This window comes from Nylanderia fulva, unplaced genomic scaffold (assembly GCF_048542155.1).
Source record: "Nylanderia fulva isolate GAGA-0341 unplaced genomic scaffold, ASM4854215v1 Scaffold26, whole genome shotgun sequence".
Taxonomy (NCBI): domain Eukaryota; kingdom Metazoa; phylum Arthropoda; class Insecta; order Hymenoptera; family Formicidae; genus Nylanderia; species Nylanderia fulva.
The window spans coordinates 8141-32243 of NW_028190325.1; the positions used below are offsets into that span (position 1 = coordinate 8141).

The 24103-nt window shown below is 30.0% G+C and overlaps 3 protein-coding genes and 2 long non-coding RNA genes across 13 annotated transcripts in view; 3 read left to right on the plus strand and 2 right to left on the minus strand.

Annotated features, from left to right (window-relative positions):
• The first annotated feature begins 202 nt into the window (after positions 1–202).
• On the plus strand, positions 203–13511 carry Pi3K68D (phosphatidylinositol-4-phosphate 3-kinase catalytic subunit Pi3K68D). 7 transcript variants are annotated; one of them, XM_085483587.1, is made up of 27 exons: positions 265–736; positions 1300–1535; positions 1605–1823; positions 2099–2169; positions 2230–2336; positions 2483–2527; positions 2824–3085; positions 3529–3749; positions 4071–4179; positions 4270–4431; positions 4506–4735; positions 4812–4911; positions 4997–5416; positions 5504–5705; positions 5790–5963; positions 6096–6356; positions 6456–6644; positions 6739–6964; positions 7229–7375; positions 7618–7866; positions 7943–8379; positions 8532–8688; positions 9646–9881; positions 10049–10249; positions 12036–12232; positions 12536–12783; positions 12917–13511. In XM_085483587.1, the coding sequence occupies exons 2-27, from the start codon at positions 1300–1302 to the stop codon at positions 13088–13090; spliced, it is 5280 nt and encodes a 1759-aa protein (XP_085339713.1). In that variant the 5' UTR covers positions 265–736; the 3' UTR covers positions 13091–13511. The 7 variants fall into 7 exon arrangements, with proteins under 7 accessions (XP_085339712.1, XP_085339713.1, XP_085339709.1 ...); XM_085483586.1 differs by lacking the exon at positions 265–736 and adding an exon at positions 203–255 and having other exon boundaries at positions 2099–2336; XM_085483583.1 differs by having other exon boundaries at positions 2099–2336.
• Positions 10519–11635, minus strand: LOC114939723 (uncharacterized). The gene is made up of 3 exons (XM_029314148.2): positions 11354–11635; positions 11110–11223; positions 10519–10946 (listed from the first exon to the last, which is right to left on the minus strand). Exon 3 carries the CDS (start codon positions 10921–10923, stop codon positions 10588–10590), a length of 336 nt encoding a protein of 111 aa, XP_029169981.1. The 5' UTR covers positions 10924–10946; positions 11110–11223; positions 11354–11635; the 3' UTR covers positions 10519–10587.
• A 990-nt stretch (positions 13512–14501) lies between the features above and the next one.
• cad (homeotic protein caudal) overlaps positions 14502–24103 on the plus strand; it is a 30302-nt gene continuing 20700 nt past the window's right edge. For 2 of the 3 annotated variants that reach the window (XM_029314109.2, XM_029314112.2), the window contains exons 1-2: positions 14502–14848; positions 15848–15952. The gene's annotated coding sequence lies outside the window, so the exon portion shown is untranslated. The remainder of the gene's footprint in view (positions 14849–15847; positions 15953–24103) is intronic. The other variant, XM_029314110.2, reaches the window with a different exon arrangement.
• Positions 20296–20801, minus strand: LOC146722872 (uncharacterized). The gene is made up of 2 exons (XR_014924882.1): positions 20622–20801; positions 20296–20559 (listed from the first exon to the last, which is right to left on the minus strand). It is a non-coding gene; the product is annotated as an uncharacterized LOC146722872 (long non-coding RNA).
• Positions 22649–23326, plus strand: LOC146722873 (uncharacterized). Its single transcript, XR_014924889.1, has 2 exons — positions 22649–23000; positions 23063–23326. It is a non-coding gene; the product is annotated as an uncharacterized LOC146722873 (long non-coding RNA).

Here is a 24103-nt window from a genome sequence, read left to right on the forward strand (position 1 = left end):
TTATCATATGTTTATTCTTTAATTTATGTCTTGCTTTAACAATAAGTATATGTATGCATAAACAAAAGGATCCTAAATCTTAACGGCATAGTATATATGTGTGTACGTGTCGAAAGAGCCGAACGTTACTCCGCGATCCTACGCAGACCATAAATTGAATCGGTCGTAATCAAATAAGGCTCCATCGTCGTCAGCTGATCGGAGCGCGCGGCACGTAGTCGCTGCGCGGCGGACTGCGCGCTTCGCTTGTTAAAGGTACTGCACAACAACGGAAAGAGTTAACGCTACCACTGTATTCTCTCCCCTCCCCCTCTCTCTCTCTCTTTTTCTTCGTGACGGCCGCTATTATTACGACCGCTATACACAGTGCCGTTTCGTCGTGCCTTGTACCTCCGTGCGCCGCTCCTCTCCGGCTGTTTACTCGTCGCAAATCCGTGCGTTGACCGATCGTAATAACAGTATTCGCGAGTCAGTGCACTCTCGCATATATTCGCGATTCGTAAAAATCCGTGGAAATATTTTTTCAGGCGCAGATTTTTAACGCACTCGCGACTATGGAAATTTAAAGTCGGGAGAACGCGAAATTCGCGAGCAGATTATTCGCCCGCGAGAAAACGGAGCGCGCTACAGGCGAGGACGACGTTAACGAAAAGAGAGAAAGGACGCTTACGGACACGGATGCTTGCGAGGAGCACCTGTCAACGGGGGACAACGCTTCTTCGGGAATAATGCCACGGTGAGCTAAGATATCTCTTCCGTCCGCGGAAGCGATAACTCGGCCCTTTAAACGCGCTGCAACTCGCCGCAAGTTTTATCGCGCGATTCTCCTTCTAGATATATTCTTATCGCGCGTTGATGTTAATATTACATTACTGACGACCAGTAGCGTACGCATCGTCGTCAGCATTTGCGAGAAACTCGAGAGATCTGTCAATCTGTCCCTGCTTCTGTGATTCCGTCTAAGAGAGAGATATATGTGTGCGAGATGTTTATATAAAATGGAGCAACATGATGAAAATAATGCAAAATAGGTGATCTCCCGGAACAGAACCTTCTCTTGGAGATCGTCCACCTCGTTAAAACGGAGCGGAAGTCTCAATATTGTTATTTTATCGCATCTCTCTGTTTGATGTAGGTTAGAGTGATTTACATTGCTGTTTTTTATTTGGGTATCAAGAGTCTACATTTATGTACTCACACTTGAATTGTTGGAGCATTATTAATATGATGAGCATAATCCTACAACTTATGTCAAAATGTCAACGTTTATATTAAAATATTTTTTATATCTGATTTTAGATGTCACACTACGATAGAAGTACCTGCAATCAAAGGACTGCGGTGATTGACCATGAAAGACAGTTTCAAGAAGATCTGGAACGAGCTCAAGCCCTCAGTTTGGAAAGCTTGGCTCTAGAGAAATTTAGATTAGAAAAATTACGCTCGGAATTCAGTAATGTGGAACAATCATGCATTACGCAGAACAATGTATGCAATAGTGCTACATCGGAAACAGATTGTTCGCAAAGAGAAAGGTAAAGATTATAAGTGTTTTGGTCTGTGCGAAGAAATGATTAAATAATCTAATATTTAATATTCAACAGATCTCAATGCAGAAGTCGACCAAGACCAGGATCCATTAACAATCAAACAAATCAAAAGAATACTGTAATATTAGCACCGCCACCTCCAATACCATGTAGAAGAAATTCAACGGCCACTGCTGCAAGTCAGGGTCCTTCTAATGACTTAATCAATTTTACAAGTTCTGTGAAGCAGGATAATCTGGCTGACTATTGCTCAGCCCCACCTCCACCTCCTCCGTAATATTTTTATATGATAATACATAAAATATATTTTTTGCTAACAATAATTTTTTATATAAAATTTATCTTTATATATACAATTTATATATAATTTTATTATTTTTATTTTAATATTTATATAAACTAAATTATCAGACTTAATATAAGAAATGAACTATTAATCCAGTGATTTATAAATTCACATTATTTAAAATATTTGATTAGTCATTCTTCTTTAGTTAAAACATCAACAATTTTATGTCCTTATATAAAACGAATATTTTTTGTTACAGAAAAGCACCAATAGAACCTAACTGGGATACACACCCATCATTATTGAAGAAACAATCAAGAGTGTCTCGAAGTAATAGCTCAGCTGGCGCATATCATTCCAGAGATTTTAGATATCATTCTCTTTCTCCAGGTCCGCGATCTTCCACAGCACCATGTACACCAGGAACACCGGGAATTAGTCCTATCATGTCAAGAGCTAATAGTGTTAGCAACAATGTACCTGATATTGCACCACAGGTAGTACAAATTTACATAAAATCTTTGTTCTGAAACGAACATTCCCAGCCTACAAATATTTTTTTCCTTTTTTTTCTTTTTTTTATCAGATTTATTTATAAATAATTAATACAAAGCAGTCTGTTAAAATACAATCTTTCTTACAGCCTGCATGGAAATTTATTATCTTTAACCATCTTTTCTTCAGACAGGTATCTTATATATCTGATTTGAGAGATGCTTATATTATTTTCTTTTTTTTTAATAGTAATTTTTATTAAAGTAATCTATTTTTATTTATTTTTTTTTATACAATATTACAAATATAGCATAAGATATACCAATTAACCAAATAAGTTCTCACACTTTGCTTTTCTTCTAGTGAATGCAATAATATTTGCATTATATATACTTGTATCGCTAGCTTTTCAAGCAAGGGCTGTTCATCAATACATGAAATATAATCAAAGAAAATAATTATATCAAAAGTTGTACATTTTTCTTTTAGATTCCTCCATTGCCTGCAAATTATAGACCAACTGTTGCACCTGCCATGTGTGCCCCGGCAATACCGGTATTCTGTATAGATGATGAACAGTTAAACGTGTTAAAAGTGATAGAAAAGAAACCAAATAGCAATCTTATAGATTTGAATAGTTTTGAGCAAACGGAAGACAAAACAAATGTGCGAGTTAGCGTATTGGAAGCGTTTGATCCATTACTTATTAAAACTGACAGTAGAAATGATCCTACGCAAGAAAATAGAGACGGTAAATTTTATTTTATATTGAACAGAAGAATCTTTATTATTTAAACTAATTATGAAAAGTTTAGACAATTGATTTTTCGAATCATTAACTAGTTACGTTCTAAAATAAAGATAAGTATATTTCTGAGAAAGAGAGAAAGACATTATATTTATGACATTATGTCTTTATTCTTGTTTCTTAAATAACATTAAGTTTGTTCTTTTCAGCTGAACTGGCTAAACTAGTTCAAAGGTTATCTTTTTCCTTCCAATGTCGAGCAAAAATAAACAATCTCTGAACTAATATAGCCAGTTCAGCTGAAAAGAACAGACCTATTTAGATAGAAATTATACTAAATTATTGATGTTATGTAATATAAAATTTCAAATATATGTCTAAAAATATATCTCTCATATATAAGTAAAAAGAAAATTCTTCGTTATTAATAGACCAATTTTTTACAGAGTTGCAATCGCAAGTTAGTGGCAGTGTATACGATCCGTTCGATCCATTTGATTACATGTACAGCACAAACGAAAGCGTTAACTCGGATCCAGTTTATGCTGCTGTAGAAAAATCAGCAAAATCCCCGGCTATGTCGCCAGCTGCACCACCCCCATTGCCTCCTCGCAATTCGTCTGCATGGAACACCATAGAAAGACGAAAAACTTCTTTAGACCGTCGAGTAAGTTTCTCAGAAAAATTTTGTCCAACTTTTAACGAATAATGTTATCTTTTTTTAACGTTCTAAAACTTATTCCATTCTATATATTTTCTTTAATTCAAATAAATATACTAACTTTATTATTCATAATTTTATTATCTTCTTACTCCAATTTTAAAAATAATTAATTTATTGAATTTTAAAATCTTATTAACTTATTTATTCATCATCAATCAATCAAGATGAATATTGTTATTAATTTTTTTTCAAAATCTATTTTCATTAATATACATATTTACTTATAGGCTAATTTTAATAATTACAATTTAATTTTATTTTTAGCAAAAGCGTCAAACACGATTGTACGAGAATGTAACTGTCATAAAAACCAGATCATCTCTTCATGATTGTGATCTGAAGGCATTTCATAAGATGATAAAGTCTATACGAAGTGAGTAAAATGTTTCATTGTGCTACATTTTAACTAATACACATCTCCATTATTCACGATTTCATTTATGATATTTTGACATTATTTAAGGCGAGTTTCCGTTTAATAATCCCACTACAAATATTGGATATGTAGTTAGCCCAATAATGGAGAATTTATATCCAGATGGCACAAGTATAAAATTAGTAGTTCATCCGCAATTAGTCAATAGTGATAAAGATCCTACAGCATCCATATCTTTTACTTGCAATGGTAAGTTAAACAAATTTAATATTTTAAATTTAATCTTCTTTGCATTATACATTACTCTAAATATTATATTTCAGTGAATTGTAGCGTTGAGCACGTTATCTTGAATGTTGCTTGTTCCTTAGAAGATGAGGATACAGTAAACGTAGAAAAATATTGTTTAAGAGTATGGGGCCTGGCTGAATATCTCGCACCTAATACGACCTTAGCACAATATGAATACATACATCAATGCATTAAGTTAGAAAAGGATATTGAATTAGCTATAATGAGCAGAGCACAAATTAAACAGTCACTTGCTAGAACAGTCAGTATCATGCGTTATATACATTTATATAAACATTTGCATGGTTATTTAAACATTAATTACGCTATTTTTTCAGCTGCAAGATGATAATTGTGATCAGTATCTAAAATTAGAAGATATTCTACCAAATGAACCTTTGCAGCCTATTTCGTATGATACATTAATTATTTTACTAGGTACAATCATTATACACACATATAGATATATAGAAATTTTTTTATTACAATATTTTTACATGGCCATTGTATTTTTGAATTACAGAAACAGTAGAGAAAGAAATGGAACGCGTGGAAAATGCTGCGTTACAATTGGTGAATACAAATCAAGGTTCTGTTCTACTACCTCAACTTCAACCACATTGCGTGGTGCAAGCAGTAAAAGCGGTGTGTGCCTTAATGGGAAGCATCGAGACGTTCGAGATCACCGAAGCTGTTGACAATTTTGTAAATGCTTGCTGCCAATTTCTACCGCAATCTCACACAGCCAACATAGAATGTAAAAAGCCCGAAATCATACACGAGGATGGCGATTATGCTGTGGTTACTTTGAGAAAAAAGTTTCCCGATGTGATTTCTTCGCATTGTCATAAAATTCGTGATGCTGTTCAAGAACTTGTCGAGACGTACTGTCATGCGTTTAGAGTTGATTTTCAATTAAATACCAAAGGAGACTATCCGACGAGTAAGAGAGAAAAACTCTTTTATATAAAAAATACTTTACATAAAAAAATGATATTAAAATCATAATATATTATTGTTTCCTTTACAGATACATTAATTTCGTCGGAAGTAATTGATACTATTCTGGTACGGGTCGGAGCTCTACATAGGTTGCCAACTACGTGGAAACACGACGATTATATAGTAGCAGCTCAAATCTTTCATGGAACTAGACCGGTAGGAAATCCAGTTTTATCGGAACCGATGACAGTCAGCACAAATTTTTATCCAAGAATTTTATTTAATTCATGGTAAGAACGGGAACGACGCCTCTTTTCAAGCTCTTTTCATCACGTTTATATAAAAAATAAATAAAAAATTATAATTTATATTAGGTTGGAATTTCGCGGAATAAGTGTCTGTCAAGTACCAAGGGAAGCCAGACTTGTAGTAGTTCTTTACGGCCGCACTTTACAACCTGCCGAACACGAATCAAACTCGTCCGCAGAGAATGCGATGCAGAAGGAAGAACTCGGATGGGGTGCTATACAGTTCTTTGATTATGACGGGTAAACGACGTGTCCTATATATAAATAATTTGCCATTTTCTTCAAGCAAACCTTTTTTATCTTTAATAAGATATCTATCTATATATGCTTACTCTTGTGCACATTTTTATACATTTTTATTTTCTATTCTAGTGTTATGAGCCAAGGAAGTTTTTTTCTGTCTCTTTGGCCAGCCATTGCAGACAAAAGATTAGGCCCAGCACCGGCACCTGGAATTCATCCATGTGGTGATACTCATCCCATTATAGGCTTAGAATTACCTGATTATGGAGGAAAGGTGTTATTCCCCACAGAGTTGAGAGATTATGATGTGGAATCGCTAGACTTTAATTCGTTAGATCAGAATACACAAGAATTATTAATAGATATTACACAGCAGGATACATTCTCTAGGTATGCTGTTTATATATAATAACTCTCATTTAATAATTATAAAAAAGATTTTTCCGGAATCTTAAAATGGATTTTATAAATATCAATTCTTATTTACAGACCGCCTATTGATGAAAGGGAAATTTTATGGGAGAAAAGACATTACTTGCACGACAGACCCGAAGCTTTACCTAAAGTATTATTAGCTGCTCATAGTTGGGACTGGGCATGCTTGCCAGATTTACATGCTTCACTCAGAGTTTGGAGTTTGCTGCCTCCGGTACAAGCTCTACAATTACTTTTACCATGGTAGGTTTTATTGAAAATTATTTCTCTGTTATAAAATTTCTAAGAGACAAGGAATGTTTCTTGTAGAACACCGCGTTTTTCTTATTTCTTACAGTTTCCCAGATATGAAAGTTAGAGAAATGGCAGTTGGATGGATTCGCGAATTAAGTAATGACGAACTTGTCGATTATTTACCGCAATTACTTCAAGCAATGAAACACGAGACATATGAAGCTTCACCTCTTACTCGATTCTTGTTAGAGCGTGCCTTATTTTCACCAAGGGTGGCTCATCACATTTATTGGTTGCTAACTCAAGCGCTGCCAGGACAAAGTCCCCAGGTACAGGTTGGGTGATCATGAGCGTTGGTAACATTATTATTAATTGCTTGTGCATTTTGTATTGAGCATTAATAGGAACAAAAATTCTCATTACAATAAAAATGAATTGTAATGATTAAAAAAATATTTCTATATATATTTCTCTCTTTCTCTCTTTATATAAGCAATAAAATTGAAATAATAAAGTTGCTTACGCAATATTATTGCATATAAAAGTTATTCTATATTGAATACATTGTAATAAAAGATATTATTTTTCCTCAGAATTCTGGTGAAATCGCTGTAGAAGATGACAAAGCTATCAGTTGTGCTCGTTATCAACGAAGATTGCAATTAATGTTAAGAGCTTTACTCGCAGTTATTGGAGATGCACTGAGAAAAAGTTTCCTGACCCAACAATTACTAGTTAAAGTACGTTTAATTTTATATAAATATACATACAGGATGTTTCAGAAATAGATGACTAAGCTTTAAGAGCGTATACTACTTTATTTATCATAAAGATGGACAAAAGTTATATGAATTTGGGTCCACTTTTTTCCAAATTATAAAACTTTTATTTATAAGACATGCTTTTACCTTTTCATCTTCTGAAACATCCTATCTATCTCGATTTTACATTAAATATAGCTAATTTTAAATTTGTTGCACAGAATCTACATGAAGTAGCTGAAAATATCAAAGTTACGAAGGAATCGTTACGAATGGAGACGCTTAAAATTGGTTTACAAAATATACACTGCCAGTTAATGGAAGATGACGGCACGTGTTTACCACTGTCTCCCAGTAAGTTAGTATTTGGCATCAACGTACAAACGTGCTCCTATTTCTCATCGTTCACTCTCCCGTTGAAAATTAACTTCATTAGTTGCGACAATGTAATAAGTCCGGCAATCTTCAAGGTACGTGTTTTCGAACTAATCTAATATAAATGTTCCGTAAGATTGTTTTATTTAGCGGTGCGTTTTTTCTTTTCAGGTCGGCGATGATTTACAACAAGATATGTTAACTCTCCAAATGGTACGCATTATGGATAAGTTGTGGTTAAAGGAAGGCCTCGATCTGAAAATTGTCACTTTTGCCTGCGTACCTACCGGTCACAAACGTGGAATGATAGAGATGGTGACGAATGCAGAGACATTACGAAAGATCCAGGTTGAATTTGGGCTAACGGGATCGTTTAAGGATCGACCGATCGCAGAGTGGCTAGCGAAGCATAATCCCTCGGAGTTGGAATATGAAAGGGCGGTGGAGAATTTTACTGCCTCTTGCGCCGGTTACAGCGTCGCCACTTATATCTTAGGAATTTGTGATAGGCATAATGATAACATTATGCTAAAAACGTCTGGTCATTTGTTCCACATCGACTTTGGAAAATTTCTTGGAGATGCGCAAATGTTTGGAAACTTTAAGAGGTGATGCACGACAATTTATTGTGTAGCTTACATATATTTGTCATTACTTAAGCAAGTTACGTACATTACGATACATGTTTTCTCTTATTATAATTATGTAATTTCTATTATAATCAAAATCATGATTTGGTATGTTATACTTTTTCAATTAGAGATCGAACGCCGTTTGTGCTGACATCAGATATGGCATATGTTATAAATGGTGGTGATAAACCTTCGGCAAAATTTCATCATTTCGTGGATTTATGCTGTCAAGCTTTTAACATAGTGCGAAAACATGGAAATCTGATTCTTCATCTTTTTGGACTGGTATGTTTTATATAATATTTATACTTAAAGAAAAATAATTCTTCTATTGAAAAAATGCAAATGCAATCTTAATGACTTTCTATGATTCCTCAGTTTTTTTATACAATCATACAGTTGAATTTGCTATGATATATTTTATATACATTTTTTTATATAAAATACGGATAAACAAATTAATAATTACACAGTGTTTCCTCGTTTCTAGTTAATACAATCTTGTGCTATGTACTAAATCTAGAAAAATTATGTGTGTATGTGTGTGTGTGTGTTAAAATAATCTATTTAAATTGTACAATTAAATTGAATATATTTTAAATAACGCAAAATTAAATTATTTTAAAAGGATATACAATTTTTTAAATATTTTAATTCATATATTTTTTTAATTAATTACTTATACTTTCTCTAAATGCAAGTGCATTTTATATAAATTTTGCAAACATTATGTATACAAATATTGAATATAGACAGAACGCATTTTAAATAAAGATTTTACGAGTTATGTGGTCTACGATACCGCGATGAAAACAATAAAGCCACAACGGAAGGGCTTTATCCGTAATGTTTTATCAGAAAGCGGACCGCTATCGCATTAAACTATACATGATGTAGTTAATTGGTCATTATCGCCCGCACTCTTACAAAATATTGTATGCTGCAGCAGTCTGAGTCAATCATGTTGAGAGTGAAGTGCTACTGAAAGTGAATAAAAATTCAAGAATCGTTCTAAATATAAAGTCATCACAATATTTCAATAAAAATCAACGTATTAATAGGGGGATTTATTGTTATCATCTTAACAGAGATAGATTCACACATACAATGGATGATTTAATATCCCGAAAGAATCTTTTCGGTCATTCATATAAACGAGATGTTATAGCGCGAAAATTGCACGATATCGAAATAAAAGATCATTTCAATAAAGCAAGAATGAACGAGTACACCACTTCGCAGATGACTTCGTCCGGTATTCCTGGGGTAACTATGGACGCAGTGAGTTACGTACAGAAGGCTCTGCTTCCCGGACAAACGAATCCTGAAGCAGCGGCAACTTTTGCTCGAATGATAGAAAGTTCGTTGAAAAGTTGGTTCACGCAGTTCAACTTTTTCTTGCATAATCTGGCGCAGCTCAGATTTTCCGGAGATCATAGCGAAGGAGAATTGTTGTCCTTTATTCCGCGCACGTACACGTGAGTATATTTTTCCACCTTTACTGTTATATATTATAATCGATCACAACTGCGAAACATCGAAAATCTGAGAATTTTCTGGTTTCTCGCGAATAGCAATTAATTGATTTATTTATCGTTATTTATGCAATTAATATAATGTTACGTTTGTTTTATAATTATTATAGAATGCAACAGGAAGGTCAATTAACAAGCGTGCAAGTTCATGGGTATCAAAAACGTTACGATCCGGAAAAATATTACATGTACATTCTACGAATACAACGAAAAGGACAACCGGACCCGACATATCTATTCCGATCGTATAAAGAGTTTTGTGAATTTTACCAGAAATTATGCATACATTTTCCACTTGCTAAAGTAGCCAGGTAAATGTTACTCGACACATTTTTTATCTGTTATTATCTTTTTATTATTATAATTTTTTTATAATACTTAATGCAAGTATTGCAAAATTATCATATAATTGTATACATTACATATCTATATATTAAGTACTTTATATTTTTATATATCAATATATAATATATTGCATATACATATAATTAAAATTAAATTCTAATTTTAAATACATAAATTATATAAAAAGATAATATTATTATAATTATAGATAAATATAACACATAGAAATATCTGAATTGAGAAATATTTATCTTTCATTTTTGAGATATCTTTATAACATTTTCTATAATATTTTTCTTTTTTATTAAATCACTAGCTCATTATCTGAACGGCTCTTATCTGAACTATCATTTTGCTCTGTATTTATATTATTTAATTCCTCATATTGTGACAACGATTGTTCTTTTAAGTTTGAATTTTTGGTGGATGTAGAAGGTTCTGTGTTTACAATTGCATAATTATCACTGGAGACTGTTGGAGTATTTAAGATATCTGGAGAATTTAAGATATCTTCATTTTTCGGCATTGTTGTATTCGATTCAAAACGTGGTGAAACTCTCCGATATAAGCCCGTCATTGCTGGAACTTTAGACGCTTCTTTTTTTATTGATAGACGTGCTCGAAACCATTTTAAGCCCATCTTTCCAGAAGTTAATATTAAATCTTTAAAAATGAAAATTAATCTATATTATATAAAAAATCAAATCTTTTTAAATAAATTCTTAAACTATCTATAATCAATAATGAATAATCTATTTCATATTTTTACTAATACAAATGTGTTATTATACATATATTACGCGAAGATATAATATATATTACTCACTCTTACAAGAAAAGAAAAATCCTTATGTATTACCAAGTTGTGACTTGATAGATTTCCTTTGAAAATAACAGTTACTGTATATTTATTGAATATAATTTTATATATATCTTTCTCCTAAAATTAATATATTATCTCATTTTACTGGTTTTCAATATTAATTTTTCTAATATAATACAACAGATAGATAACGTGTAATAAAAGATTATAGTTTTTATTATCTATTAAAGTATAATTAAATACTTACAGTGCAGAACTGTCAAGGGAGAGTCATCACTTTGATGGCTGAAGAATAGATGTCAAGTACTTTTTCACGCGAAATTAAATTACGATGTAATCATAGCCATTATTATTTCAAGCGATTATAGATCAGTCTACGTGTGCGTTACAAACAAAAACTGTCCGCAGTTGTATAAAAAAAATATATATATATTTATTTATGACAAGACAGAAACGACACGTAGAAAGTTCACAAAGCATATATAAAAAGATATCTTAAACGCTAAAACTTTCGTCGCATAATATCGCATTTTTTGATATGCGTTATCTTTACATTATCCGATATTAGACGTATCTCAACAGTCTTAGTCACTCAAAGATTAATTGGCAAGCGTAGCGCAAAATTCATTAAGCATAATAATATCGTAAAAAACGAATTACTTAGAACTTTCGTATATGAACATTCCGTATATGAAAATTAAAGCACTGTTTAAAATCATTATTTAACTGTAGTATAAAGATATCTCAATATCACTATTGCTTAATACAGCTGTTCGGTTTCAACTATGTTTATTTACGGAACATCCGTCGAACGATACGTATTATCATCTTCCTCCGAATGCAGATGTTTACAAAAATACATATATAAAGCATCTCCATTTATCGACATTTCGGGAGAGTAATCTCGACTCCTTTTATTTTTTTCACAGTTTACCAAGTGGAATAAGCGTGGGACGGTCTAATATTAAACAAGTAGCTGATAAACGGCGAGCAGATATAGAGAAATTCCTTGTAAGTCTATTTAAAATGGCACCCGAAATATCTCAAAGTGATCTGGTTTATACTTTTTTCCATCCATTGCTGCGAGACCAACAAAATGCCGACATACGTTTGCGTAAAGTTAAAGGTATATTCTAATATTATATTCTGATTATAAATATTTCTTTCAAATATATATGTGTATATTTTTTTATTGTTACATGTATGTATATGAAACATATTCGTAATATATCATAATTATTAGAATATTCAAAAATAACTCAATCGGAAGAAAAAAGAATGGAGTTAATGAAAAAATCACATTTTGTACAAAAAATATAATTTATCTGAAGAGAATCGTCTAACCGATCTTCAAATTGCGAATGTTTGAATCTTGTAATGAAATTAATTTATGATGATAATAAAACACAATGCATTTTTTGTACAATAGTTGGAAATTGGTGGGCCGAGAAGAGAGTCAGAGATAACGTACAAAGCGGTCAAATCAAGTTGTCTCTTCACTACACTCGTGGCACTTTATCCGTCATGGTCTGTCATGCCCGAGGACTTCCTAAAGTCGCTAATGCTCAAGAGCCAAATACATACGTGAAAGTATATCTTAAACCCGATCCTACAAAAGTGACGAAACGGAAAACGAAAGTAGTAAAGAAGAATTGTCATCCATCATTTATGGAAATGGTAAGTAATAAAATTAAATTTATTAAGCTCTAAAGAACCAAGAAAATATATATTAAAAGGGATTGAATATTGAAAGGAATGTTTAATATTAATATTTTTATACATGCTTTAACATTTTTATTACACATTTTAGTTGGAGTACAGAATGCCTCTAGAAGTGATTAGAGAGAGAACACTCGAAGCAACGATATGGAATCATGATACATTGCAAGAAAATGAATTTCTCGGCGGTATAAGTTTACCACTCGGACGTCTTGACTTGACAAACGAAACTATTGAATGGTTCCCATTAGGTAGTGTACGATGAGGCGAGTACGAAGACTGTTCCAGAATAAAATCTCTTAATGCTCATAAATATTATCATTAGGATATACAGGAAACGTAACGCACAACATTAAAACTTTTTTAGTAAGCACAAGCAAGTGCAATAATCACTATGTTTCTCAAGATAAAAATAATTGTAATTTACATAGTTTTGTGCATCTCAAGCCGAGTTTCGTTTCTTTAACGAAGTTCAATATAATAAATATTAAAAATTATGTGATATCCAGAGAAGAGATAGCTATATATAAAAAAGTAGAGAGTAAAGAGAGTCAACTTCTACAAAGATCGCTTTAAAAAGTTAGTACACAACGATTATACTTAAAAAATATCTGCACATGCATGTATCTAAATATGCATGTGCATAACAAATAGAAAAAAATGTTGCAAAAATTTTAAATTATTTATCTATTATGTTTATAATATATATAGTTTTTTAACTATTATATATTTTTAACTCAAAATATATTTTTAAAAATTGTGAAAAATTTAGCAGAAATTTTAATCTATATATTATCTAATTTATACTTTATACATATTGGAAGTTCACTCTTTTACAGGAATTTTGTACACTTATTTATTTACATAACTTTTTATCAATTATATTGACCATCAATTGTAAATAGGAATTTATTGTATTTTATATCACACATACACACATAAATCTATAAGTGTGATAATGAAATAATTTTTAATCAGCTATAATATTGAACTCTTTTAGAAACATTTTATAGTTTAAATGAAACTATGCAATTTTTATCACATATATCTTAAAATTTAAATTTTATATAACATATATATAGCAAAAATTCGCATGTTTCACTGGCTTTTATGATGTTATTTTATTATTAGAAGAAAACTCCACATATATATATAAAATTGCTTGTCTATATAATGGCCTCATTTATAATAAATGAATATAACATTAATGAATTATTATGTAAATATATTGTCAAAATCATGTAATAAATCATGTTCAATTATACAGCAATTTTATATAACATACATAAACAAATCTATGTGTAAATCAGGAAAAATGATTTTTCTTAATTCCCAAAAAAATCCATTTTCCTGATATCCATTCATTTAGCTTGATAATATATAATTTCCTCTTACATAAAATTTTAATTAAATTAAAGAAACTTTTTTATTCACATCTCCTGATCGCTTCGAAATAAAAAACAAAAAACCTGAAAATGCAATGTCGATAATTTTAACATAACAATTATCAAATCTCCTGCACAGCAGTGTCATATGAAATTTTTTATACGCTTTTCAACATCGTCGAAAAAAAACATTTGTTGCGTGTCCATGTCGATTCTAGCATGGACCACAACAGATTGCGACTTTATCGACAGCGCTGAAAAGTGTTTGCGGTTAAGCAATTCCATCGCATGATGGCGCTGTTATGCGGGAAATTTAGTTGTTATCAAAAATTCGAATAGATTATTCGAAAACAGCGACTGAACACGACCACTCATATCGATCAGTGCCTAGGGTTCTTGAGTAACTAAAGACAATTAACCAACCAGAGAGTCTTTTAACTGACCAAGGTAAGGTGTTCAATTTGAAATAAAATTATCCCTCTCAAACTTCTCTCTGATGAAAACAAGACACTCCGAATAAATTTAAACAGAACACGTGTTAATACCTGTGCTGTATTTGTTATACATGCGTGAAAATAATGAAATATCTGCGTGATTAAAAAGAAGATACGACATTAAAGGCGAGATATCTTATAACTGTGAGTATAATCTCTATAAGCACATGATATTATTTAATATTCTAGGCGTATTCTTAAAATATTAAATATTCTAAAAATACGCCTAGAATATTGCTTAAATATTAAATAATATCATGCGCTTATAGGGATAATTAACGTAAGAAACTTAGATTTATACATTTATGTTTAAAAAATTATTTATCAAATTTATTATATGATTAGATATATAAAATCTAATAATAAACCGAAAAAATTCTGAAACAAAAATTCAGATAAAATATGGGTTAATAATTAAGAGTCAAGCGCAAGAAACTTCCCTCCCTTTTTAAACCTCAACTAATTAATTGACAAAAAATTCGTCTTATTTTCACTTTAAGTTTTTCAAGCGATCGATCAAAGACGAAATGAAGAACAAGGAGCAAAAATCGCGTGAATTTGATGATCTTATAGTAATATATACAGTGAATGTTGGTTTGTATATACACGTTGTATGTATATACATATATGTATAGGTCATGGCATACACGTTTTTGCTCCTTGTTCTTCATCTTGTCTTCGATCGCTTTGCAAACTTACCGAAAACAAGAAACAGAAATGATGATCAAGATACATGAATTTTTTTATCAATTAATCTGAAGGTGATGCAAAGGAAGGACCAAAAGATTAGAATAATAGAAATAAAGAAATAAAGAAAATTTTAAGATAATAAAAATGTTGCACCTAATTGCTGTGCTCTCATTAACTTATTTTCTACTTGAATTTTTGTATTTATATATAAAAAAGTCTATGATCGTTTTATTTTTAATATACTTGTAGCAAATATTTTTATCTTTTAATATATTTTTTAATATTTTATTTATTAACGATTAATAATGATTAAAATATTTAATTATAGGATAATTATATAGAGTAATTGATAAAACTAAATAATTATAAAATAATTGATAAAATAATAATGTTAATTAATATTATAATAAAAATACATATATATGTATTAATACATTTTTTATATCTTTTTAGGAGGAGAAAGAACTGGAAAAAATGTAAAAAAAAAAAAGATGGAGCTAAGTAGGAAAAGTAGTTAAGGGAAGCGGATCACCCAATGCGATCAAAAATGGAAAAAAGGTAAATAAAGCAAAATAAATGATTTTTTAAATTAATTTTTTTGTATTTACTCAATCCTAGAAATAGAATATTACTTTTCTATACTCGCCGATATTTTCTATACGATAAATACACGTATATATATATTTGAAAGAATATATACGTTACAATATATTCAATAGTTCCTTTCCACATGACCCGTTTATACACCTTTCGTGTGTGTGCAAAGATTTTTCATTATTATCATTTTTCATTCATTCGAATTCTTTTGCTTACGATCTGTTACCTGCTCGTGCTATTGTGAAAAACTTACCTATCCAAGCTGCGCGTTAGCTGGTAAAATGGTAACATGGAAGAAGTCGAGAAATATTTCAATTGGTCTTTCCATGTTTCTTGAGCTACGTTGCCCATCCTGCGAAAATTTCTTTTCATAATACACAAAAGAAATTCCGATATTTCGGGTATCTTCTCCAAGAGGCGGAGTCTAATGTTCAGTATTGACGATCTACGAATTAAACCAACAATGCTTCGAATGTTAGATTGAGAGTTTGTCGAATTAAAGTTTTTTCTTTCCGCTCTCATATCGTGTATATAATGAAAAATATAATTAATATCTATATGCAACATTTTTAGATTTTTATCCAAGATCTTATTGCTACTGCATAATTTATTCAATTCTGCTAACTATTTTTTAAGAATCCTTTAAAACAATGTCCGCGATAAATATCTGATCCAAATCTATTTTTATCATCAAATCAAGTTTTATTTCAATTCGTGTTTTATCCATTTTAAATCACGCTTTACCTTGCGTGTATCTACATAAATATAATAATTAATAAATAACGAAACGAAAAAGCTTTAATATATTAAATATAAAAAAATTCAGATAAAAATGAGTTAATATAAGAGCATATAGTACGCAATTAAATTTGAACACCTTTTTAAATTAAATATTTTTATTTGTTTTATAAATCAATTAATCTTTTTTACATCGAACATTTCGGTTTTTTCTTTGAATCATTTTCAACAAATCTAAATGACAAAAAAATTCAAACATCTTAATCTTCATCTTAATATTCGTGGTTGTTCTCTTGTTATTGTCATCGACTTTCGCCTTTAATTAAATTTTATCGATTCTATTAAGAGATTAAGCTGAAGAAAATATTATAAAGTTTAAAATAGAAAAATATATATATTTGATTTTTTCTAGTTCGTTGAAATTTTAATTTAAAATACAAAAAGTAATTTAAAAAAGATTTCTAAATAATTTAATTACGTCTACTTACTGCATTTGGCACTTATTATTTTATTTTTTTAAAATAATTTTTATAATAATTAAATCCAACTTATACCTGGGGAGCGATAAAATATTTTAGAATTACTTCAATATATAATATTGCTAAGTAAATTATTAACAAATCTATTATATCTGTTGATGCGCGTTTAAATTAAAATATCGATTTCTTTGAATGTATATCAAAAATCAACCATGAAAAGATGACAAATTCTTCTGATTCTTCTTATAATTTCTTATAACAGGAAATAAACATGTCAACACTGAAACAATCCAAGGACAAAACTTTCTTCTCTTTTCTTCTCCGAATCTTATTTAAAAAGAACTAGGTCATAAAAATCCGGACATTTATTCTCCGCAGGAGAATCCAAATGTTTTTTTCTAAAAGAGACGGCACACAAAATGTTTCGCATAAATCGAAAATTAGGTATTAGTGGTATAAGCATGCATCCGCATGCGGTCCACAAAAATTTTAGGTGTTTCGTTAGGGACTAATTATTTTTTAACTATAAGAAAATTTGTAGACTAAAGTGTCTATTACTTACTTTTATAACGTCTGTTACGAATTTTTCTGGGTAAATATTTTGCAAAATTTACTAATAATAACGGAATATTTGGTCAAAAAATATTATTGCAAAACATTTTATAATCACAAAAACATATACACATATTAATAATCTCATTCAATTAATTTATTATATCAAATATATTTTTCTTATTTTCTTATTATAAATCTTAAATATATAATAATTCAAATAAAAACTCCAATGTACAAATTATAAATGATTACATAACATTCCTAATAACACACTACATATTCCGAAAACGTTCAGGGAACATCCTGAAGATATATTCGAATGTCTTCTGGATATCTTTTACATATCCTTAGAATGTCTTTCGCATATGGTGTGCTATTAGAGATAGAACATTGATAAAAACCAAAAAATAGATATAGCATGTTAGAGAGAGAATCTGTAAAATCAGATAATAATTATTAAAATAATAGTAATGATAAATAATAAAAATATATCTCAATTATCTTATGCTGTCACTAATAAATCGTTATTAGTGATATAATAATTTAATAACAAATTACAATTCCTTTAATGATGTTGAAAATAAATTATCTTGTGTAACATTTATAATATTATAAAAATATTATAAAAATCTGTCGACACCCTAGGGATAATACAACAGTATATATTAGCCAAAACATAATGTTATATACAATTCTAACAAGTAACTTTCTAATATGTGTCCCGCGGAACTCTTCACAAGAACGAGATAGAGAACGCTATTTAAAGCATCCTCGTAATATTATGCAATCGCAATTAATACCTCTAACGTTTACATACTGAGATATCGTATATGCTGTGTTGTGACTGTGACACATTATGTAGCACAAGTATCGCATAGTATGAAAAAAAGTATTTAAATTATTTTTAATTTAATCTTTAGTGTCGAATTTTGCAAAATATATAAAACTTGACAAACACGCGATTTCGCGAATATTGAAAAAAGATATGAATTAACACAAATTGCGTAATACAGTTTAACATATACTCATAAGTTTAAAATAAGAAACATATGTATAGAAATATGATGTACACTTGATGACAATAGATGATGAGAAAGATTTCAAGCTTTCACGAATACCTTGCTTTGTTAAATTAAAACAAAAAGGATCTCTTTCTTAAAATTTTGTCAGATACACAGTAATAATATTTTTATTAATTTGCAATCGAATAAAATTATCCCTAATAATTTTTTTTCAAATATAGCGATTTTAATTAGTCAACTTATTTAAAATCACACTTGTGTGAGATAATCCGCGAACCCTTCGATTATATTATTACGCACTTTCAGGCTCTAATGTTATGCTCACCGATTAAACATTTGAACTTCTGACCGGCCATAATGCCGATGCGAGAGCTTTCCGCGGCCCTCGAGGATGAAGGGCTTTTAGGTACTAATTTTATGTAAAGTTATGAGACGTTGCGGTGCTCTGATGTGCCATCACGCTTCCCGCAGGTGCTATAATCGAGAGGTTGCGCTTCACAGCCGCCGCGCTGCAGTATAACTAAATGTTCTGCTAGGAATTCCGCGAGTTATCCTTTGGACATAACAGGGAGCATTCAACACGAAAATAAACTACGACATTTTTAGATCTTACGAAAAGCCAACACGTATTCCTTATCGTGAATAAAAAATAGAGTGTGTAGAAAGGCACGAAATTTGGAAGAAAAAGGTCCAAGAGCACAGAATTAAACTGTTAAGACAAAATCATTCCGTGATATTTTACAATATAGTTATGAATATTCTATATAGAATATTCACAGTTATGGATATTCCGTAAGATAATTTGTAAAACAATATTTTGTAATTCAACTTTTTTCAAATTGCTTAAAATCTAAAAGTATTCAAGTGCAAAATTAGTTAGATGCAATCTCATTCTATTTTATATGTTCATTAATAAATAGATTGAAAAAAAAATATATATATATATATATATGTATACATCTATAAATATACATATGTGTATGTATATGTACATATGTCTATTTATTTATTTATATATATATATACATATAAGGATAATCAACAAGTTAACTATAATGCTACGAAAGATATCGTCATGCAATGCATAAATAAGCTGCAGCGAACACTCTACGCACGTCTTTAGTGCGGTGAAGTGTTTATGGCGCAATAAAAAAATAAAAATAGAAAACATTTTTACAGGCTAATCATTAAAGTCGGCTCGGCGAGCAACGAAGATGTCCGCCAATTAATGTCCGCGGGCTCTCGCGTAACTATAACTCTTCAGTATGCACAACGCAAAAGATATATCGAATTATCTTCGTTTGATCAAACTTTTTATAAGAAGAAATTATTTTCCCATCTTTAATGGCCTAAATTTTCAAGTCGTAAATTAATGGAAAAAGTTTAAAATGATAAATTGATTAAACAAAAATATGAATTATATAGATTGAAATTAATTAATGAAAGGCTCGTATAAAATAAACAAAATTAAACAATCATATATAGTAGGCCAACTAAACGAGCAAATAAATAAGATGTAAAAAATTTTTTTTATTAATAGTTAAATCATTAAATTAACATTCCGTTACAGAATCGATATAAATTGTAAACGTTTCGACTGCACTACAGTCTTTATCAATACATAAAAATTAAATATTAAAATATAAAGTTAGATGTTAAAAATACAAAGTTAGTTAAATATTAAAATATAAAATTGAAACGATTCTTCGCTGTTGACCAATAGATATGCAAGGCGATTGGTCTGATATGCCAAGTTATGCGATATTTGAGCATGCTACGGATATAATACGCGAATTAAATCAATGTCAGAAAAAATTAAAAAATCTTTCAACTTACATTATCGTTTTAACAAGTCCTTTTCCCCGATATTTCAAGTGTGTGTTGCGAAGTCTGAATACCAAATGTCAAAATAGAGAGCGTGATGTATTTATTTATTACCAATGTTTTTTCTAAATTATGATTCAGCAAATTTTTTAAGTATGTCAAAATAACTACTGTCTAACAATTCGGTGTCTGTATTTAAATTAATTCCATTTTTCTGTTCTTTAATGTGGATCATTTCAGATATTAGTCTTTTTTGGTAATTCTTTTCATGATCCATAATTTTAATATTGTCCCAGTCAAATGTATGTTGTTCGTTTAGAATGTGTTCCGTGATAACCGAATGTCTAGCAGAGTCTAATTTAATATTATTTTTATGTTCTTTAAGTCTCGTTCCTAACTGTCTTTTTGTCTGTCCGACATATGTGGCGTCACAATCGTTGCAATTCAATTTGTAAATAACGTTAGAATTCGTGGGGCAATTATTTTTGTCCTTTTGAACTCTTATGAAGTCATTTAATTTTTTAATGCAACGATATCCTACCACTACGTCAGGTCTTCTTATTGCTGAAGCAACTTTCTCAGATATTGATTCTATATATGGTATGACAAAATATTTAATGTTAGTATTAGTATTATTAGTATCTGTTATATTGTTATTATTAGGCTTGTTAAATTTCTTAGTTGAGAGATTTTTTAATCTGCGTTTTATTTCTGTGAAAATTAGATCAAGAGGATAACCGTTGGATAGCAAAATGTTAATAGCTTTCTCTATATTTTTTTTGTGAAATTGCGGATGTGATAGTAATAAAGCTCTATCTACCAAGTTATAAATTGTTCCTATTTTATGACAAGTCGGATGATTTGAAAAAAATGAAAGTAATCTACCTGAGAATGTCTTTTTGTGATACCAATCTAAATAAATTTTGTTATCTATTACTTTGATCATTATGTCTAAAAAGCTTATACAACGATTATCCTCCTTTTCCAATGTAAATTGTAGTCTATCGTTATAATTGTTGAATTCGTTCAAAACATATGTAATATTGTCAGCGGAAGTGCATAAAATAATGTCGTCTACATAACGGAAATAGAAAGTCATTTCGCAATTTAAATTACTAATTACTGATGTTTCCAAGTCCTGCATGACTATATCGGCAATGATCGGAGAAAGTGGGGAACCCATAGGAGTCCCATAAATTTGTTTGTAAGTTATGTTATTAAAAGTGAAAAATGTAGAAGTTAATATAAATTTTATCATACCTATGAATTCATTTTTGGGAATCTTTGTGTGTGACTCTATAAAATGCCATCTATTATTGATACCGTTTAATGCAAGATCTACGGAAACATTAGTAAATAATGAAACAACGTCCAATGAAGCTATTATGTCGGTATCTTGTATTGTTTTCCCTGATAGAATGTTGCATATATCAAAACTGTTATTTACAAAACTGTCCGCTCTAGGAAGGCTATCTTTTAAAATTTTATGAAAGAAAGAAGCAATATTATATAGAGAAGTATTTATTGAGGAAACTATTAATCTAAAAGGAATATTTTCCTTGTGGATCTTGGGGAGCCCATAAGCTTTAGGAAGAAGAGAGTCGCTTGAAAATAAATAATAATATTCTTTTTTGTTGATGAAGTCTTTTTTCAACCATTTTTTTAAACAAATATTGAGGTCTTTTTCTATTTTTGTTGATGGATTGTTAAAAAATCTCTCAACTAAGAAATTTAACAAGCCTAATAATAACAATATAACAGATACTAATAATACTAATACTAACATTAAATATTTTGTCATACCATATATAGAATCAATATCTGAGAAAGTTGCTTCAGCAATAAGAAGACCTGACGTAGTGGTAGGATATCGTTGCATTAAAAAATTAAATGACTTCATAAGAGTTCAAAAGGACAAAAATAATTGCCCCACGAATTCTAACGTTATTTACAAATTGAATTGCAACGATTGTGACGCCACATATGTCGGACAGACAAAAAGACAGTTAGGAACGAGACTTAAAGAACATAAAAATAATATTAAATTAGACTCTGCTAGACATTCGGTTATCACGGAACACATTCTAAACGAACAACATACATTTGACTGGGACAATATTAAAATTATGGATCATGAAAAGAATTACCAAAAAAGACTAATATCTGAAATGATCCACATTAAAGAACAGAAAAATGGAATTAATTTAAATACAGACACCGAATTGTTAGACAGTAGTTATTTTGACATACTTAAAAAATTTGCTGAATCATAATTTAGAAAAAACATTGGTAATAAATAAATACATCACGCTCTCTATTTTGACATTTGGTATTCAGACTTCGCAACACACACTTGAAATATCGGGGAAAAGGACTTGTTAAAACGATAATGTAAGTTGAAAGATTTTTTAATTTTTTCTGACATTGATTTAATTCGCGTATTATATCCGTAGCATGCTCAAATATCGCATAACTTGGCATATCAGACCAATCGCCTTGCATATCTATTGGTCAACAGCGAAGAATCGTTTCAATTTTATATTTTAATATTTAACTAACTTTGTATTTTTAACATCTAACTTTATATTTTAATATTTAATTTTTATGTATTGATAAAGACTGTAGTGCAGTCGAAACGTTTACAATTTATATCGATTCTGTAACGGAATGTTAATTTAATGATTTAACTATTAATAAAAAAAATTTTTTACATCTTATTTATTTGCTCGTTTAGTTGGCCTACTATATATGATTGTTTAATTTTATATAGATTGATATAAAACAAACTTACAGAAAATCATATTACATTAAGAATCTTTTATCAAAACCCTTATCATATTACAATATTCACTATTATTTCCTACTAATTTTAAAAACAAATTACTTAAATTCTAATTCACAATTATCTATTTTTTTAAATAAAAAAATTGTAATTTTTATACATTTTAATTGAATCTTGATATTGTACTAATTGTGCTACAAAAAAGTAAATAAATCAATTTACTAACAAGATTGTCGAAATGTTTTGCAAGTATTACGTGTTGGGCTTAAAAATTAGCCTCAAATATAAATTATCTTCTTACAAAGAATTGTTATTTTCGAACAGTAAAGAATATTTTACAAAAGAAAACATGTCATTTATATATAATATGTGTATATATATTATATATAATAATTACACTAAAATAAATCTATAAATCTTTCGGTAATACCTAAACTTATAATCTGTAATAAATTGGCGCGTTCCACGGAACAAATATATAATAATTATGTGGTTTATTGTCTGTAATAGACTGTTACAAGCGCTTAATAAATTCGACGATTTTACGCTTCAACCGTCCTTACTGTAAATATATTATTGGTAATATAAAACTCTTAGTATATATCTACTTTATTTTCGACGGAGAGATTGACTTAAGTGTTTATGACTATCTTAGGACAAAAACCCTCTAAGGACAAAGTATAAAAAAGTGATGAGCAATCTTATATATATA

Excerpts from the sequence above, each read along its gene's own strand:
- Pi3K68D (XM_085483586.1), top strand. The coding sequence starts at position 1,300 with ATGTCACACTACGATAGAAGTACCTGCAATCAAAGGACTGCGGTGATT. Across the intron at positions 4,432-4,505 it reads CATATCTTTTACTTGCAATG|TGAATTGTAGCGTTGAGCAC; the intron begins GTAAGTTAAACA and ends ATTATATTTCAG. Across the intron at positions 6,965-7,228 it reads TGCCAGGACAAAGTCCCCAG|AATTCTGGTGAAATCGCTGT; the intron begins GTACAGGTTGGG and ends ATTTTTCCTCAG.
- LOC114939723 (XM_029314148.2), bottom strand. The coding sequence starts at position 10,923 with ATGGGCTTAAAATGGTTTCGAGCACGTCTATCAATAAAAAAAGAAGCG.